Raw genomic sequence first — 18243 nt, forward strand, 5'->3', positions numbered from 1 at the left:
ACCTGCCATGCCCTTGTGCGCATCTCTGATGCTCTCAGATGCTAACTCTCTGCTATTTACTTGAGGAATGACATTTTAAAATGTGGCAGATATGCACCTTGAGTTGCAGCACTCATATAGGAGAACATTCCAGATTACTCTATAGACTGCTAACATCAGTGGCAGAACAGAAGGAGGCCCTCACAGCTCAGCCCTGTAGCTGCCCACCAAGCCCCCGAGAGGGGCCTGGAGCCAGTGCGGCCACTGCAGGAGCTGGGGCTTTGGTGGGGAGTTGAGGACAATTCCTGCAGCCCCTTCTAGGGAAGTGCCTAGGCTAATCCCATGAATGGACAAGAACTGCCACCATAAGCCTCCTTAGTGGACACAGGAGCCCTAGGGAATTTCCACTGGGTCTTTACCCCAGACACGAAGGTGTTTCCAGTTTCTGAGGGGGCCAGGTCCAAGCAGAGGACGTCAGCCCCATGTCCGTGGAAGCTCTGCAGCAGCTGCCCGCTCTCCACGTCCCACAGGGCACACGTGCCATCACCGCTCGCTGTCAGGATCTGCCCGTAGAAAAGGACAGGAAGTGGGTGGTTGTGGTTATTGCTTATGCCGGGGGCAGTCAATCAGAGGCTTAACGTTCCGTAGGGAAAAGCAGACTCTACACACACACACACACACACACACACACACACACACACACGCAGACACACCTGCTGTATCTGGGTTCATGCACAGAAATCTCTCTCCTATACAAAGAAGGAAAGAGTGCATTTCCTACACCCTCACAGTCCTTGAGTTGTGTTTATGGACCTGCCTCCCAGCAGAGCTGAAATCCTGGTGGCTTCATGGTGGTACCTACAGGGCTCTACACATGCCTGGCTCGTAGGAAGTGTTCCGTGAGTCTCTGCTGAATGTTTGAAACCTTCGATGCCTCCCACTGCTGTGCAGGCCAGACACTTAAAGTGCTTCTTGGATATTGATGCACACACATCACTGGGCTGCTTGCTAATACAGAGTCTGGGGTGGGGCCTGAGCGTCTACATTTCTCACAGGCTCCCAGGGAATGCTGAGGCTGGTCACGGGGCAACTGGGAGCAGCAGGGGTCTAAGCAGCATCTTGTTGGACATTCTCTGTTGCTGCTTTTCCCGAGCACAGTGCTGCCCAGAGGCTTCCCAGGACCACTGACGGGTGCCAGAGGATATTCATGCATACACAGGTTCAAGAAACATTTGCTGTGTGCTGACAGTGTCTGCCAGGCACTCTGCTAATGCATGAGGGTTTGCAGAAAGATTGTGTCTCAGTTTCTGTTCTCCCAGAACTCAGTTTAATAGGATTGCCAGTAAGAATGAAACCAACATAATTCCCCATCCCTGTGTTAAACAATTCTGGGACCAGGCCAACTTTCCTGCTACTATGTTAAACCATACTGAGACCAAGTAAAAATAACTTAACTGCTTGCTGCAGAAAATACCTGCTCCTGGGAGAAAAGACTGTGAATCGATTAGACAACTTACCAAGATTAACAGCTTGCTCATCCAGACTCACTTCAAGACTGTTCCCTTGCTGGGCTCACCAATCCAAAGCTAAAACGGCCTTGCAAGACCCACCTTAAAATCACCAAGCCTGGACCATGAAACCCTCTAAGTACCCTTCCCTAATTCCTCCATTTTCAGAACCTACTAAGATTCTGCCAAGTGGAGGTTCTCCCTTACTGTGGCAGGTCAGATAACCTTAGCTTTGCTTGGTTGCAAGTATTTCTGATGTTCGCTTGGGGAGTTGACATCACCAGTGGACAAGGATCAATGACAACAGCATGAGAAGTGCTGGGATCCAGGTGTGCACACAGGAGGGTCCCAAACCCAGTGTGGTGATATCTGAGTTGGTCTTCAAGGAAGAGTGAGAGCTGGCCAGGTGAAGGAAGGGAAGGGGAGAGACAAACTCCAGGGGGGCCTATGTCTGCACTAAATGAAAGGTGAGCCCGTTCACAGGTGAGGACTCAGTCTGAAGCCAAGAGGGCACTCTGGAAGCTTCTGGGCAGGAGAATGAGAAGAGCAAACGTATGTTTTAGGAAACTCTGGCAGAGGCCCAAAGAGCCTCTGGATAGCTTACAAGTACAAAGGTCAGCCATAGAGTAAAGGCACTCAGGGGTGCCCGGGGAAAGACATGGGGACGGGGCTGGAGTTTTACTTTTTGTCACTGCCAGTGTGTATGAGGCCTGGGCTCTGGCTGAGCGTACCTTCCTGGGGTTGGGAGAAAGGCAGTGAAGACTCAGGGTTCGGGGCCCTCATAGGCCCAGCTGGCGGCATCACAGAGCCCTGGAGCCAGCTGGGTACTGACAGCAATGGAGGGGACCTGCAAGGGAGAAGCTCTCCCCGCCTTCTGGCTGCTCCACAGGGCCTGGGTGAGGTGATAAGACCATGGAGGAAGTGGCTCTTGCAGCATAAGTGTCCGCAAGAGAGCCCTTTGTGGGTGATTACTGATGGCTGAGGAAAGAAAAGAGGAATCAGGCCTTATGCACCGCTAGCATGCAATACAACCACTGACCACACCACACCTTCAATTTCCAGCTGCTGATGGGATGTCTCTGCCTCACCCTTTGCCCCCTTTCTCTTTTTCTTCCCCTCTCTCTTATATGTTAGGCCTTGCACATAAAGAATCTCATTTTTTTCCCAGCACTTTGGGAGGCTGAGGTGTGTGGATCACCCAAGGTCATGAGTTCAAGACCAGCCTGGCCAACATGGTAAAACTCCATCTCTACTAAAAATACAAAAATTAGCCAGTTGTGGTGGCTCACGCCTGTTGTCCCAGCTACTTGGAAGGCTGAGGCACTAGAATCTCTTGAACCTGGGAGGCGGAGGTTGCAGTGAGCTGAGATCACGCCACTGTACTCCAGCCTGGGCAACAGAGTGAGACTCGGTCTCAAAACAAAAAAAATTTCTGCAGGGAAGGAACAAATTACAAGGAGGGGAATCTGCTCCCGCCCTGGTGTTGCACCCACTGGCTGTCCACAGGACCCCCTCCAGCCTTGACTTCCCTCAGGAGGCCTGCATACATCCAACAAGATGACTTAAGCTGGCAAAGTAGCTTATGGACACACAAAACCTGAACTGAGGCTGAAATTTGGGTACTAATATTTTGTTGGATGCTCGAATTCCCTCAGTCTCTCCTGGCCCACACCCACTAGTGGTTGTTCCAACTCACTGCTTTCCTAATAACACTTGCAGTAACTTAGTTTATTTTGAGATACCAGGTCCAAACAATTTTCTTTAAGCAACTACCCCAGTCTTGCTCTTTAATTTAGGAAATTTTCATACCATACTGTTTGATCAAAGAAATGAATAGTTTTTAAAAGTTAAAAGTAGATTTCTAATACTTTTCAATTTTGTGTTTTTGATCTTCATTATAATATAAGTAAAAATAAATTTTAAAGACCAAACATTTATTCATATAAATGCATGAAACAGAACCCCTAACTCATTGTCACTCATTTGTTCTGGAATGCAGAGAATTTGTAGGTTTAATACCATAGTCTCATACCAGCCGCTTGAGTTTCTCTTTTATCATCCTAGATCCCAAGGATTGAAGAAAGCTGGAGGTTCATGAGTTCAGTAGTACCCAAACTAGGCTGTGTATCAGCATCACCCATGAAGCTTTGTGTTAATAATAATAAAACTGACTGGGTGCAGTGGCTCATGCCTATAATCCCAGCACTTTGGGAGGCCAAGGCAAGTGGATCGCTTGAGCTCTGGAGTTCAAGATCAGCCTGGGCAACACAGCAAGACCCCATCTCTACAAAAAATACAAAAATTAGCCAGGCATGGTGGCGTGTGCTTGCAGACCCACTACAGGCCTACCAGCTACTTGGGAGGCTGAGGCAGGAGAATCACTTGAGCCTGGGTGGTGGAGGCTTCAGTGAGCCCAGACTGTGCCACCGCACTCCAACCTGGGTACTAGAGTGAGACCCTGTCTCAAAAAACAAACAAACAAACAAATAATAAAAGTTAATGCTTACTGATATTTACCAGGGACTATACTATGTACATGAATCATCTAATTTAAGCCTCAGAAAACCTTATGCGGGACAGATTTACTACTTTACTATCCTCATGTGCAGGTGAGAAAAACGAAGCACGCAGAAATTCAAACGCTGTCTAGGATCACCAGCTAGAACACAGCGGAGCCAAGATCCAATCCTGCTGTCTGCCTCCGGAGCCACGCTTTACCTGCTCTGCCTCCCAGGCCGCGTCCCCGCCGAGGTAGCCAGCTGGGACTTCCCTTTATCTCCGGCTAAGCTGCTTGTTGGAAAAGAAAGCACTTTCTAACCTACTGGTGCCCCCTTTCATCCCCAACCCTGCCCCGTGGCAACACAGAGCGAGTCTGATGGGTCTCCACAGAGGGGCTTCAGATGCCTGATCGTCGTGGTAGCCCCCTGAGCCTGCCTTCATCCAGCCTAAATGTCCTCTGTTGCTTTGGTTTGCCTCAGGCCCAAAGACATCTGGTTTTGGCCACTGCACCAGCCAGTGGCCACAGCGCCCCCTGCTGAACAAGTCTGCAAGATTCCTGGTTAGGCTCAAATAATAGGTGTAAACAACAGGGGTACAATGGTGATACTGCAAGTCCCAACATCCCTCCAGTCAGCAACTGAACAATTACCCAGCCACCTGACCTCCCTGCCTCTAACCTCCCCATCCCTCCTGACATCAATTCACTGAAGCCAGAGTAAACTATGGAAGGCTTTAATCTAACTCAGACACTCTTCTCTTTCAAACAAACCAAAATCTGACTCACCCCTGCAAGGGCTCCCGTCACCTACAGGGTCCAGCCCAGGCACTGAGGGAGCCCTGGGATCTGGCCCCACCCACCTCTCGGCTGCCTGCCTCCCACTGTGCTCCCTCACACGCTGCGGCCGCCTGGAGTGGCAGCGGTCCCTCTTCACTGGCAGCAGCAAGTCTGTGACCAACCCCTCCTGCTCAGAGCTCCCCAGTTGCCCCACTGTCTAACCATTATTGGTTTTCATAAAGGTCCCTGAGGGCCAAGACTGAGCTTTTGGCCCCAGAGCCATGTCGTATCTGGCAATATGGGTAGTAGGTACTGAGAAGGTTTGCTGAATAAGTGTGAATAAATAAACGATGCAGTGCTTTCACCACTTGCTAAAGAAAACTTAGTCAAAGTGATAAAGGTTGTGTTGTTTTCACTGTAGTGTATTTAAAGTAGTGCAAAGATTTAATATGGTGAGGCGTTTTCTTTTTGCATTGGTTAAAATAGGACTGTAAAGTGAGATGCACGCAGCGCACAGCTCTGAAGCCTGACAGCTCAGTGAAGCTTTACACACTTTAGCACACAGACCAGGGCACAATAACTGCCTCCACCCCAGGGGGTTCCCTGCTCCACTCCCACCCTCGCCAAGTCAATCAGAGGAGGATTTTCAATATGCCATGCAGTTTTATCTCAACGCTATCAACAATCACTAGCCCCAACCTTCTCATGTTATTAAAAATAATAATAACTAATGAGAAACAATAGGAGCTTCCTCTTAGAGCAAACTACTGGAGCACAGCCATCAGAGGAGGATTTTCAATATGCCATGCAGTTTTATCTCAACGCTATCAACAATCACTAGCCCCAACCTTCTCATGTTATTAAAAATAATAATAACTAATGAGAAACAATAGGAGCTTCCTCTTAGAGCAAACTACTGGAGCACAGCTATCTTGTTCAGAGAGACAAGCCGAATGCTTCCTCTCCTCTCAGCTCCTCTTTAGTGCTCCTTGGCAGGTCAACCTGACACTGGGGGCCGCCTATTTACCTGCATGTCAGAGTTGGTGAAGCTGCAGGCCGACAGGTAGTTGGTGTGCATAGCAACAGACTTCTTTTTGGCAGCCATGTTTTCATTTTTGTCAAACGTCAAGGGGTACACAGAACACTTATTATCCAAACCACTAGGATGGAAAGAAAGAAGTACCAAAGATTAATGCAGAGTAACAGAATATGTGTCTACTTTTCCAATCACATGAACTTTTCAACATATTCTCTTTAGCAGTATCATATATTGTACCCTTTCTTCCAACTTTCACTTTGAAGATTTTTTTTTTCTTTTTTTTAATAGAGACAGGGTCTTGCTCTGTTGGCCAGGTTGGTCTTGAACTCTTGGCCTCAAGCAATCCTCCCTTGGCCTCCCAAAGTGCTAGGATTACAGGTGTGAGCCACTGCGCCTGGCCAGTTTGAAGATTTTCAAACCTACTGTAAAACTGAAAAAAAAAAAAATAGTACAGTGAACACCCAGATCCCTTCCCTTAGATTCACAGTCTTAACATTTTGTCACATCTATAGGAGCAAATTCTGAACCATTTGACTGCAAACTGCAGATATGACATTTTCCTTCTAAACACTTCCACTTGCAAATTTACATCTCCTAAAAATAAGAACATTCTCCTATCTACCACATCCTTATCACATTTGAGAAAATCAACAAAACCTCCATAACACCATTTAATAAGCCAGCCATATTCAATCTTCCCTGATTGTCACCAGGATCCAGGGACCAACCAAGGCTCACATATTCCATTCAGTTGTTATGTCTTTTTAAGATCTTTTAACCTGGAACAGACACTACCTACTGCTTGTTGTTCATGACAGGAAATCTTAGATTGGCTGTTTATAGAATGTCGCATATGGTGGATTTGTCAGATGGTTTCTTAATGGTTAGATTCAAGTACTGTAGAACATTTTGGCAATAAGAGTATCAAGGTGCTACTGTGTACTTCTTTCTTATTGCCTCATGTCAGAAGGCTTGTAATGTCTCTTCCAAGATTGGTAAAGCCAACTTTGATTACTTGGTTAAGGTGGTCCACTAGATATCTCCAGGGTAAAGGTAATTTGTTTGTAATCAGTAATAATCTGTGGTGTGATATTTTGAGACCATAAAAATATCCTTTTCTCCAACCACCTTTCATACAAAGGCTTTACATGATTATCCTTGCTTGAATCAGATATTACTTTAGGGGTGCAAAAGGGTGATTTATTTTGATAATGTCTTCCATATTTATTAGCTGGTGTTTTTCTGTAATGAAGAATCCTCCTTCCCAATATCACTGTACACCCATAAATTTGTTTTTCTTAATTGTATCATGATCTATTATTATCATTACTACGTTTGATGCTCAAATTACCCCAAATTTGGGGACTCTTCAAGCCAACTGTTTTTTTGTTTTTGTTTTTTAAATATATATATGACCCCTATTGGTCCTTGAACGTTCCTTTACTTTCTAGAACAAGAAAATATCCTAGCCTCACTTTATTCTTTTCCTCCCAAAGACCTAACCTCAGCCTTACCCTAAGGTGCCCTGTTTTCTTTTTGTAGGGAACAATATTTAAAATGGGGTCACTTTTTTCTGAGGCACTGGGAAAGCCAAGGGTCCCTTCTGCTTTTCCAGCTGCTTGGGAGGTACACAGGTGTATTCTTGGGTAGTTTCTTATCAGTAATTAGCTTTGGCAAACTTGTTTATAGAATGTGCGGAGAAGGCTGGGCACGGTGGCTCACAGTGTAATCCTAGCACTTGGGCGGCTGAGGCAGGCAGATCACCTGAGGTCAGGAGTTCAAGAACAGCCTGGCCAACATGGAGAAACCCCATCTCTACTAAAAATACAAAAATCAGCTGGGCAAGGTGGCAGGCACCTGTAATCCCAGCTGCTTGGGAGGCTGAGGCAGGAGAATTGCTTGAACCTGGGAGGTAGAGGTTGCAGTGAGTTGAGACCACACCACCACACTCCAGGCTGGGCAACAGAGTGAGACTCTTTGACTAAAAAAAAGAGAAAAAAAAAAAAAAGAATGTGTGGAGAATGATTTGCACTTAGGCTATGGTAAGGGACAAGCATGCTGTGGACTATGGTCCTCCCTGGCTATGGTAAGGGACAAGCATGCTGTGGACTATGGTCCTCCCTGACCCCTGAGCTGGGATATGTCCTCTCCATCCTGAGTAATTTCTCTGTTGAGATACTTATTACTTAGGGTTATTTGCATTGCTATGAGAAGCAGGAAGGTTTTGCAGGGTGATGCATCCAGTGTCTCTGCTTTAGTACCTAACTAATGTTGTGATCTTGGTTACGTATTCATCTTTGAATTCCAGTATGACACCTGGCCCAGTGCCTTGCACACAGGAGCTCGTACTAACTGTACAATACCTGAATGAAAGCTTCTTGGGGATATGGCTCCTAAATAAGAAATACTTGTATATATAATCAATTGACACATTTTTTGAGGAAAGGGGATTGTGGCAATACCATTTGGGTTTTAGCTTTCAAGTTTGGAAACAACTGAGAGAGAGACCCAGGAGCCAGGTAAATTGAGATAAAAAATATCCCCATTATTACCTACAATGACTTTTAGAGAATGTGGCATCAGTGTGGGTCTATTACAGATAACAGAGTCACAGGGATGTCACACAGTCATGGCTGGGAAACATTATGTCAGACTTACCACTAGAAACTCAAATGAATCACAGCTGCTCTTAGCAGTTTTGGGAAAGGTCTGGGAAGGGGAGATGGTACTTTTACCTGCGATAAGGAGTCAGTATTACTTTCGTCTTTGACGCTCTCTCATCCACTAGACTGCCATATTTTGAAAAATGCCTTCACAAATGTTCATACCTTGAACTTCCTCTGTCTGGCCCTCGTAACAGCCAGTGAGGCAGCCAGGAAAGGTGCTAGCACCTCCCACATGCCAGGGTGGGGAAATAGAGATGACAAAGATTAGGGCGCCAGCCATCCCTCCACTCTGAACTCTGTTTCTGCACCAAGCTAAATCACCAGAAAGCTATCTATCTGGGCCTGGTAAGGCTGCTCTCTTCCTTCCGTCCTGCTACCCCCATGGGAATTCTGCTGCTGCATTCCATTTAGTGAGGGTAAAATTAAGAAACAGCCACAGCATCATTTTCTAAACTACTGTTGAAGACATTGTTCACTGTTATTATATTCACTATACATTGCAGAAGGGCCTACCCAATATATTCTTTCTGTAATTTAGAACTGCATATCTAATATTTCAATATTGGACATTGATGGATTATGTAACACATCCAGCTCTATGCATCTGCTAAAATTCATGTCCAATTAGAAACATATTACCCTATTTGTTTTAAACGTATTACCCTATTTGATTTTAAAAAATGTGGAGAACTTACGATTCCTACTGAGTAGTGAAGAACTGACACTGCAGGAGAGGTCTGGCTTTTGCCCTCAGCTACTTGGAAGTGATCTCTGGGCCCCTGGAATGTCCTGCCTGGTAAGAGTGGCTTGGTTTGCTTGGGGGCTCTGGCCACCAGTTTAATAATGTGATTTATGATGGGGGCTTTTGGATGCATCATATCAGGTCTGATCTCCAAAGGAACTTGAGACTAAAGGTATCTGCCCGAACTTCTAGAGAGACTGGAGACTTTATAAAGGTAAACCACACAGGCAGTGTGTGGTCAAGCCCCCAATAAAACCTCTGGACACCTAAGGCTCAGAGGAGCTTCCCCAGCTGGCAATACTCTGCATGTATTACCATACACCGTGGCCAAGAGGAAACAACGCCGTCAGTGACCACACCAGGGAGACGATGACTGGCAGCTCCATGGCTGGATGCCTCCTGGCTTCTGCCCCAGGGGTCTCTTCCTTTGGCTGGTTCTAATTTGTACCTTTCCACTGTAATAAAACTGTGGTAGTAAGTACAGCACTTTCATGAGTTTGGCGAGTTGTTTTAGTGAATTCCTGGGGTTGTGGGGACCCTCAAATTTGCAGCCAGTATCTGAAGCCAGGGGCAGTCTTGGAACTGTGCCTTCTAACTGTAGTTGGCTAAACTCCTTTGCACCAACCTTATCATTGTGGCCTATTTCTCTCTTGCTTGCTTTCTCTAATAGATGTGTTACACATGTAGTACAAATATATATATCTTTTATTATAGCACCTCTTATCCTTTTAGGAAGTAGATGGTAATAAATTTTATATAAATACTGGCATCCATCTATAAAGTGGAGACACAATCCACTTTTGAGCTATTTTAAAAATTAAAAAATATGGGCCGGGTGCAGTGGCTCACACCTACAATCCCAAGATTTTGGGAGACTGAGGCAGGCAGATCACTTGATGTCAGGAGTTCGAGACCACTCTGGCCAACATGGTAAAACCCCATCTCTGCAAAAAAAAAAAAAAAATACAAAAATTAGCCAGACGTGGTGGTGCATGCCTGTAGTCCCAGCTACCTGGGAGGCTGAGGCAGAAGAATTGCTTGAACCCAGGGGACGGAGGTTGCAGAGAGCCGAGATCATGCCACTGCACTCCAGCCTGGGTGACAGAGCCAGACTCCATCTCAAAAAATAAAAAGTGAAATACATGTATGTGAACATGGGCTCCAAAGGGATAAGTGGTCTTGGCCACTGGAAGGAGAGCGAGACTATGTCCCCAAAGCAGCCACCTGAAGGGAAGGGACACTGGAGAAGATGGTTGGTGTGTCTGGCTGGAGAGGGCTCCAAAGCGTTTGCCTGGGGCTCGGGCTTTCCCTCTTTTAAAATAAAATTCTTTCTTCCTCATTATAAGGAGAAAAATCCCCATAGTCCCATCATCCAGAAAGAATTACTATTTTATTTGGTATAGTTCCTCCCAGCCTTTATAATATGTCTTTTTTTTTTTTTTTTTGAGACAGAGTCTCGCTGTCTCCCCCAGGCTGGAGTGCAGTGGCGCGATCTCGGCTCACTGCAAGCTCCGCCTCCCGGGTTCATGCCATTCTCCCGCCTCAGCTTCCCGAGTATCTGGGACTACAGGCGCCCGCCACCGTGCCCGGCTAATTTTTTTGTATTTTTAGTAGAGACGGGGTTTCACCATGTTAGCCAGAATGGTCTCGATCTTCCGACCTCGTGATCCGCCGGTCTCAGCCTCCCAAAGTGCTGGGATTACAGGCGTGAGCCACCACACGCCTGGCCTAATATGCCTCTTTTTAAAAACATGGCTGAGATACTGTGGCAGAAATATTTTGAATGGTCTCAGAATTGTTCAACACAGGGACTGGGAATTATGTCGGTTTCAGTTCTCATTGTCAACCCTGTTAAACTGAGCTCCAGGAGAATAGGGAATAAGGCACACACTCTTCCTAGTAATCTTGATGCCCTTTTCACACAGTGTAATTGAGAATTTTCCTTTTTAATGGCTGTATGATATTCCATTCAATTCATGTACCACAATTCACTTAAGTTTTCTTGGATGGGTATGTTGGTTCCTTTTTTCTTTCCTTTTTTGCTTTATTTTATTTTTGAGACAGGGTCTCACTCTCACCCAGGCTGGAGTGTAGTGGCATGATCACAGCTTACTGTAGCCTTAATCTCCCAGGCTCAAGCAGTCCTCCCACCTCAGCTTCCAGAATAGCTGGGTCTACAGTGGCATACCACCACACCCAGCTAATTAGAATTTTTTTTTTTTTTTTTTTTTTTTGTAGAGACAAGGTATTATTACCACATTGCCCAGGCTGGTCTCGAACTCCTGGGCTCAAGTGATCCTCCTGCCTCTGCCTCCCAAAGTACTGGGATTACAGGCAAGAGCCACCACACCTGGTACTTTTTGCTTTATTTTTTAAAATACTACAATTAATGTCATTGTCCATATGGTTTTTCTATGTTTTGGATCATTCCTTTCAAACAAGTTCCTGGATGTGGAGTCACCAGATCAAAGGCTATCTGTTTTTCAAGGCTTCTGACAGACATTACCAAGTTGCTTTCCAAAATGTTTGCAACGTTTATGGTTCTGCCCAAAAGCATTTGAGAGAGCAGGAGATAGGTTTGAAATGTTAACTACTGTCAGTTTGTAATGAAAATAATTATGAAAGAGAGTTTTATGGTTCTTTTTTTTTTTTTTTTTTTTTAAAGAAATGGGGTCTTGCTATGTTGCCAGGGTGGACTTGAACTCCTGGGCTCAAGTGATCCTCCCACCTCAGCCTCCCAGGTGGATGGGATTACAAGCAGGCACCACTGTGCTGGCTTATGGTTTCTTCTTTGATCGATTTCAGGGAAGGATTTAGCATACTGCTAAACAATTAAACAACAAAAACTGAGTTCTTGTTTGTTTGCTTGTTTTTGCTAAGAGAACAGTATTTTATGGTTAACACAAACTCTGAAAAGCTGCTGTAGCTCCAACTTACCCACAAGCAATGGCACATCCTGATGGGGCATAAGCACATGCCATCACCCACGTGCAGGGCATAGTGACCGCGTGCTCCTGAAACACAGCACAGAGTGAACAACTAGCACTTCCACACAAAAATCTTTTTTTTTTTTTTTTCTTTTTCTTTTTCTTTTTTTTTTTGAGGTGGAGTCTCAGTCTGTTGCCCAGGCTGGAGTGCAGTGGCACAATCTCAGCTCACTCCAACATCCGCCTCCAGGGTTCAAGCAATTCTCCTTTCTCAGCTTCCTGAGTAACTGGGATTACAGGCATGCACCACCATGCCCGGCTAATTTTTGTATTTTTAGTAAAGATGGGGTTTCACCACGTTGGCCAGGCTGGTCTCGAACTCCTGACTTCAAGTGATCCGCTCACCTTGGCCTCCCAAAGTGCTGGGATTACAGGTGTGAGCCTCCGTGCCCAGCCGCAAAAATCTTAATGTTTAAATTTTAGAAAATAAAATCACCAGATGCCTACTGAATTACATTATAGTTTCAAAAGGAAGTGGTATAGGGTAAAGATGGGCTCAAGACTTATGAGGGGACTCTTATAATCAACTTGATGTCACATATTCGAAAAGTTAAAAAGCTCAACTAGCAAAAGCAAAAAAAAAAAACAAAACCTTCATGTTTTACTTCCTTCTTAATGTCATACTCCCTTTGTTCCTCTGCCTGAGTATCAGGGCCCCTTTTCTTTGAAAGGTATGCCCAAATCTCCTTTCAGATACTTACTTTTCCTTATTTACTCTGATTTCCATTTTCAAAATATACTCTGGAATGACTTTTTATATATGTATTTTAAGTTTGTTTACTTGTGAATCTGCAAGAACCTGTGTCCACTATGGGTCCTAAACCATCCCAGGGAAGGTATGAATGGGTCGGGGGAGGGGAGGGTGATCTTGGGTTGTGCTCACGGATAAATGAGAACTGGTAAAATGGAAACATTAAGAACTAAGCACGACAGTCCCTGGCTTCTGGCTTCACAGAGGAAGAATGAGAACCACCGTGGCACAAACAGCTGGCCTGTGTGTGGTCCCACATCTTGGTGGTGGCAGAACCAGGACCATGGTCCACGTATCCCATGGGAATAAGACCTCAGGCTCAGATATATTGGGAACATGGCTCTGTTGTTTGCATATCTGCATGCAGGAGGACGGGGTGACTCAGCCAGCCAACAGCCAGGGATGGGCGCACTTAGTTCTTAATGTTTCCAATGTACATTCAAGTGCTGGTCTTCTTTTCTGTTATAATTATATGTGTTTTTGCGGGGAAACACAGGCCCCAATACTGTCTGCCCAAATACTATTGTCAATAGCAGCCTTGTAGGCTTTCAGAGGCCAAGAATAATCTACTGCTCTCCAGAGAATGAGCTGAGGTAGCCACTCTCAGCACAGGGTATCCCAGGCCCCTTTCCTCACAAGTAATGGCTATATTCCCTGCCACGGGCCATAAGTGGCACCCTTGGCTCCCCAGAAATCAGTCTGTACTCTATGCCAGGATAGGGTGTAAACAGAAGCAACTACACCTCTGTACAGTCCAGAAGGTGTTGAGAGAGACGAAGTCTTCCAAGTAGCTAGGCGCTATATAGCAAAGCCCTGTGCAAATTGTTGTCATTTTTATTCCCCAGGGGACTGACCATTAGGGACTCAACTCTACAAAATGGTTCTGGCCCCCCACTTGACCAGGTCATGTACCAGCTGCTTCCCACGACATTGACTAAACACATTCAACAATGCAGAATATGGCTGCTATTCACTATGAGACAGAGACAGAGACAGGTCTCATGTTTTTCATAGCATAAAGGAAGGCTTTCTAAATAAATATAGGAATTCTTATTTAATACACAATACTCTTTATTGTAAATGCCAATGCAATGCAGGTGTGCCAGCATACCCACACATAGGTTTTGGTCTTATCTTTCATTAACAGCTAAAATTTAAATCTAAGTTGAGCTGTGCCCAGGCCAGACTTGCAAGGGGATCAGACTGCATCACAGGGTAGCTCTGCCCAATCCCACTGCAGCCTCATCTTCCCCACCCTCCATGTATTCCCACAGGGCTATGGAGTCTGGTCAAAGACAGGGGAGAGAGAATGGAGAATTTTGGTGCCTCTTATCACTCAGAAGACAAATAGTACATGCAGTTGCACATGTGGATGCAAGTTTTCCGTGCTCTGCCTATTCCCATGTTGGTACTGGCAGCCCCTATGGTGGCTCTAATAGTCCTCTTGGGGCAAGAGGGGAATAAATGCTGCAATGGGCTGGTTGAGCTGTTCAAACATGGATGGGCCTTCTTGGGGTTTCCATCCCTAGAGGCAACTGCTTGCAGGGATACATGGAGAGAAATCAGGACAGGGCCGGGCAGCTGGACCAGAGCACCTTTAAGTAGGCTGGGATTCTGAAGTGCCTATAACGTGGCTGGAAACAATGCCTCACCTTGTTCGTGGTGAAGGAATCCCACACGATCACCTTCCCATCCTGGAGGGAGAAGAGCAAACAGTTTAGGGGTTGTCAAGTTCTTACAGATTACTGCTGAGAATTCCTCATAAAAGCTGTGTCCAGCAGGGAAGTGTGAAGTGGAAAGCCAGAATGAGGATCTGGATAATCAAGACCCCCTAACCTATCCATGAAAAAAAGCAGGGTGAGTGCAGGAGGGGCTGGATATTCCAGCAGAGCCAAAGGATCAGTTCTCAATCTTACATTCCTTGGAAAGATACAACTACACGAAACAACACGCAGACACTTCTTTCATACTATTTACAAACCATACACAGATTGTTGGTACACTATCATTACCCGCCATACCCTAAATGTCAACAAATTATAAAGGGGAAAGATAAACCTGACATTACCTTTAGGTATGTGACAGGTAAATAACAGATCTTTTTCTCCCACAACATCTCCACTACTTTGTCCTTTCTCCCATTTGCTTTGGAGTCCTTGGTCCCTGTGGCACCATCCAGGAACCCCCCTCCCCATTCTCTGTCCATTTCTCTGCCAGGGACAGCTGCAGAGGGGGCTGTATGGGCCTGAGATCAGTCTAATTCCTCCAGGTGCTCACAGATGTCACAGCTCCAGCTCTGACATTTCACACCTACACTGAGAACAACATGCGATATGTACCTATCGTGGTGGGAACCCCTGTGGGCAGCCGATCAGTAAGCAAACAGCACTCCCTGCCAGGGTGAACGCAGAGCTGGCCCTGCCACAGAGAATGCTGCCACTTTCACTGTAACCCAGCTGCGGCCTCCCGTGGGTGTGGGTTGTGACTACAGCATCATCTATTTGTAATGAAAACCTATTAGAGGTAAATGCACGTGAGCCCTGGTCCCTGCAAAGCAGTCCTCTGCCCAGACCGTGACATGCAGGTTGCTGGGCAGACAGTGGAAGAGGATCGGATCCTCAGGGATGGGAAATCTACAGCCTCTATGGCAGGCTCGATTTTTTAATCACTCAAGCCATTTGGAGCCAAATTTTGATGAATGAGGTGGCAGAGATATGGATGGAAAACATCACTTAAGGGCAGAAGCAAGATCGGATCTGCAGTGACACAGCTGCTTGCTTTACATGAGCTGATGGAAGATTTCTGTGTTAACGCCATGCATGGCAGATGGACCCTGAAGCAAGGTCAAAGTTGGTGGTTTGGCGGCCTTCTGAGATTCCAAAGCACACTGGTTCTTCTGGTCTAATTTCTGCCTAAATGGCCACACACAATGTGTGGGGTGGATTCGGTAAGCCCTTAGCACAGAAACTGGAGTGGGGCCACACATCTGTATCATGGGGTCCTCCGCACCTGGAGCCCCTGATGGCTGGGGACTGGTTCCATGCATTGCCCACATCAGCGACCACGTTAGGGGCTTCTTCCACCTTACTGCCTGCCTGTCCCCCCATGTGTGCTCTGGAGTCCCAGTGTGTGCCACCCACTGTGTGCTGTGGGGTCTCATTAAACTAAGTGTGGTCTCCTCGGTGAGCACAGATTTATGTGCAGGGGCCTATGTACCCAGAGAGAATGTGCCTCTACCCCCAAGCCTTAATCCCACGTGGCTGGGGTGATTACTCTCCTGCAGGAAGGCTGTTGATGAGTCCAAGTCTGTTCTAGAGGCTTCCTGCTTTCCAGCCTCCTCCCCACACCCACATCCACCTCTTCCTGCTCTGGAGCAGAGCGAGATGGACAGGGTGTGCCCAGCCCTGCTGAAGGTCCCCCCTCCCAACAGCAGTATGTGAGTGACAGAAAACCCAACACAAAGCCTACCTTATCTGGATTTAAGAAGTCAAAAGGCTAGAGAGTGACATGGATATCCTGATAAGCACCTTATAAGAATAAGCTCTTGAAAAAGACTAGAAAGCAGTGCTCTAAAATAATAATAATGGGCAGGGCAAGGTGGCTCACGTCTGTAATCCCAGTGCTTTGGGAGGCTGAGGCAGGAGGATCACTCGAGCCTAGGAGGTCAAGGCCGAAGTGAGCTGCACTCCAGCCTGGGTAACAGAGTGAGACCCCATCTCAAGAAAAGAAAAAAGAAAAATAAAAAAATAATAATGGTTGTGACAGGATGGTGGGAATAAAAGGTTTTTATTTGTTTCTTTAATGTGGTAGAATACATAAGTGATACATTTATTTTGATCTTAAAAAAAAAAGCAAGTGCAATGTGACATACTAGATTTGTAGGTAATCCAGGAGAGTAATAACATTTGTCCTATCAAACGCAAAACTGACACAGACATTACAGTTTGTGGATTATCTAGAGTATATCCAGTTTTACAAGGGTTATAAAAAAAAAAGCAAACCAACCTGCTTTTGGAAAAACTGAGCACAAGGCAGGGGTTGGGGGAAACCTATGCTGATCATAAAAATATGATTTATAAAATATCTTTTTTTTTTTTGAGAAAAAAGAAATGGTCTCGCTCTGTTGCCTAGGCTGGAGTACAGCGGCATGATCTCAGCTCACTGCAACCTCCGCCTCCTAGGTTCAAGCGATTCTCCTGCCTCAGCCTCCCGAGTAGCTGGGATTACAGGCTCCCACCACCAGGCCCTAATTTTTGTATTTTTTAGTAGAGACGAGGTTTCACCATGTTGGCCAGGTTAGTCTTGAACTCCTGACCTCAGGTGATCCATCCACCTCGGCCTCCCAAACTGCTGGGATTACAGGCGTGAGCCACCATGCCCGGCCGAATAGCTCTTTTTTCTTTTTGAGACAGGGTCTCACTGTGTTGCCCAGGCTGGAGTGCAGTGGCATAATCTCAGCTCACTGTAGCCTTGACCTCCTACACCCAAACGATATTCCCACCTCGGCCTCTCAAGTAGCTGGCACTACAGGCATGCACCACCATGCCCAGCTGATTTTGTATTTCTATTTTTGTAAAGACGAGGTCTCACCATTTGGTCTCGAACTCCTGGATTCAAGTGATCCTCCCACCTTGGCCTCCCAAAGTGCTGGGATTATAGGCATGAGCCACTATAACCAGCCTATAGAATATCTCATGTGACTTCAGTTTATAGCTTTATGTTCAATACATGTTACATAAAAATAGACATCAAAAGTACTAAGCTGTGGGAGCCAGACTCCAAATGAGTCCCAAATCATTCCAGCCTCTTGATAGTCACACTTTTTTATAGTCTCTTTCCTCTTTATATCAGGGTTGTTCTGTGTGAACAACAGAATACAACAGGAGCAATGGACTGTCACCTCTGAGGCCAGGTCATGAAATATGGCATGGCCCTGCCTCTGCCCCTTCTTGTGGATCACTCGCTCTGGGAGAGGCCAGCTACCATGTTGCGAGCAGGTCCATTGATGAGGAACTGAGGCCTCCAGCCAAGATCCATGTGAACAAGGTACCCTGGAAGTGAGTCTCCACCTTAGTCCAGCTGTCGGCAACCACAGCCCTGACCAACATCTTCACACAACCTCACAAACCACCTGAGCCCGAACCATCCAGTGGAGCCACTCCCAGATGCCTGACTCTCAGAAACCATGCGAAATAATTAAGCTACTAAATTTGGGGGTAATTTTTTGGAGTAATAGATAACTAATAAATAATATATAAAATAAACTATGTAAATGATATGATTTTTAAAATTGTATT

The 18243-nt window shown here is 45.9% G+C and overlaps 1 protein-coding gene across 2 annotated transcripts in view; it reads right to left on the reverse strand.

Annotated features, from left to right (window-relative positions):
• Window positions 1-18243, reverse strand: part of GNB5 (G protein subunit beta 5) — a 58284-nt gene that overhangs the window by 14004 nt on the left and 26037 nt on the right. For both annotated transcript variants that reach the window (XM_009249833.4, NM_001131488.1), the window contains 4 exon segments: window positions 14599-14640; window positions 12146-12222; window positions 5789-5921; window positions 399-542 (listed from right to left, as the gene is read on the reverse strand). In XM_009249833.4, coding sequence (XP_009248108.1) covers window positions 399-542; window positions 5789-5921; window positions 12146-12222; window positions 14599-14640 — 396 coding nt within the window.

Source organism: Pongo abelii, chromosome 16, assembly GCF_028885655.2.
Source record: "Pongo abelii isolate AG06213 chromosome 16, NHGRI_mPonAbe1-v2.0_pri, whole genome shotgun sequence".
Lineage (NCBI taxonomy): Eukaryota > Metazoa > Chordata > Mammalia > Primates > Hominidae > Pongo > Pongo abelii.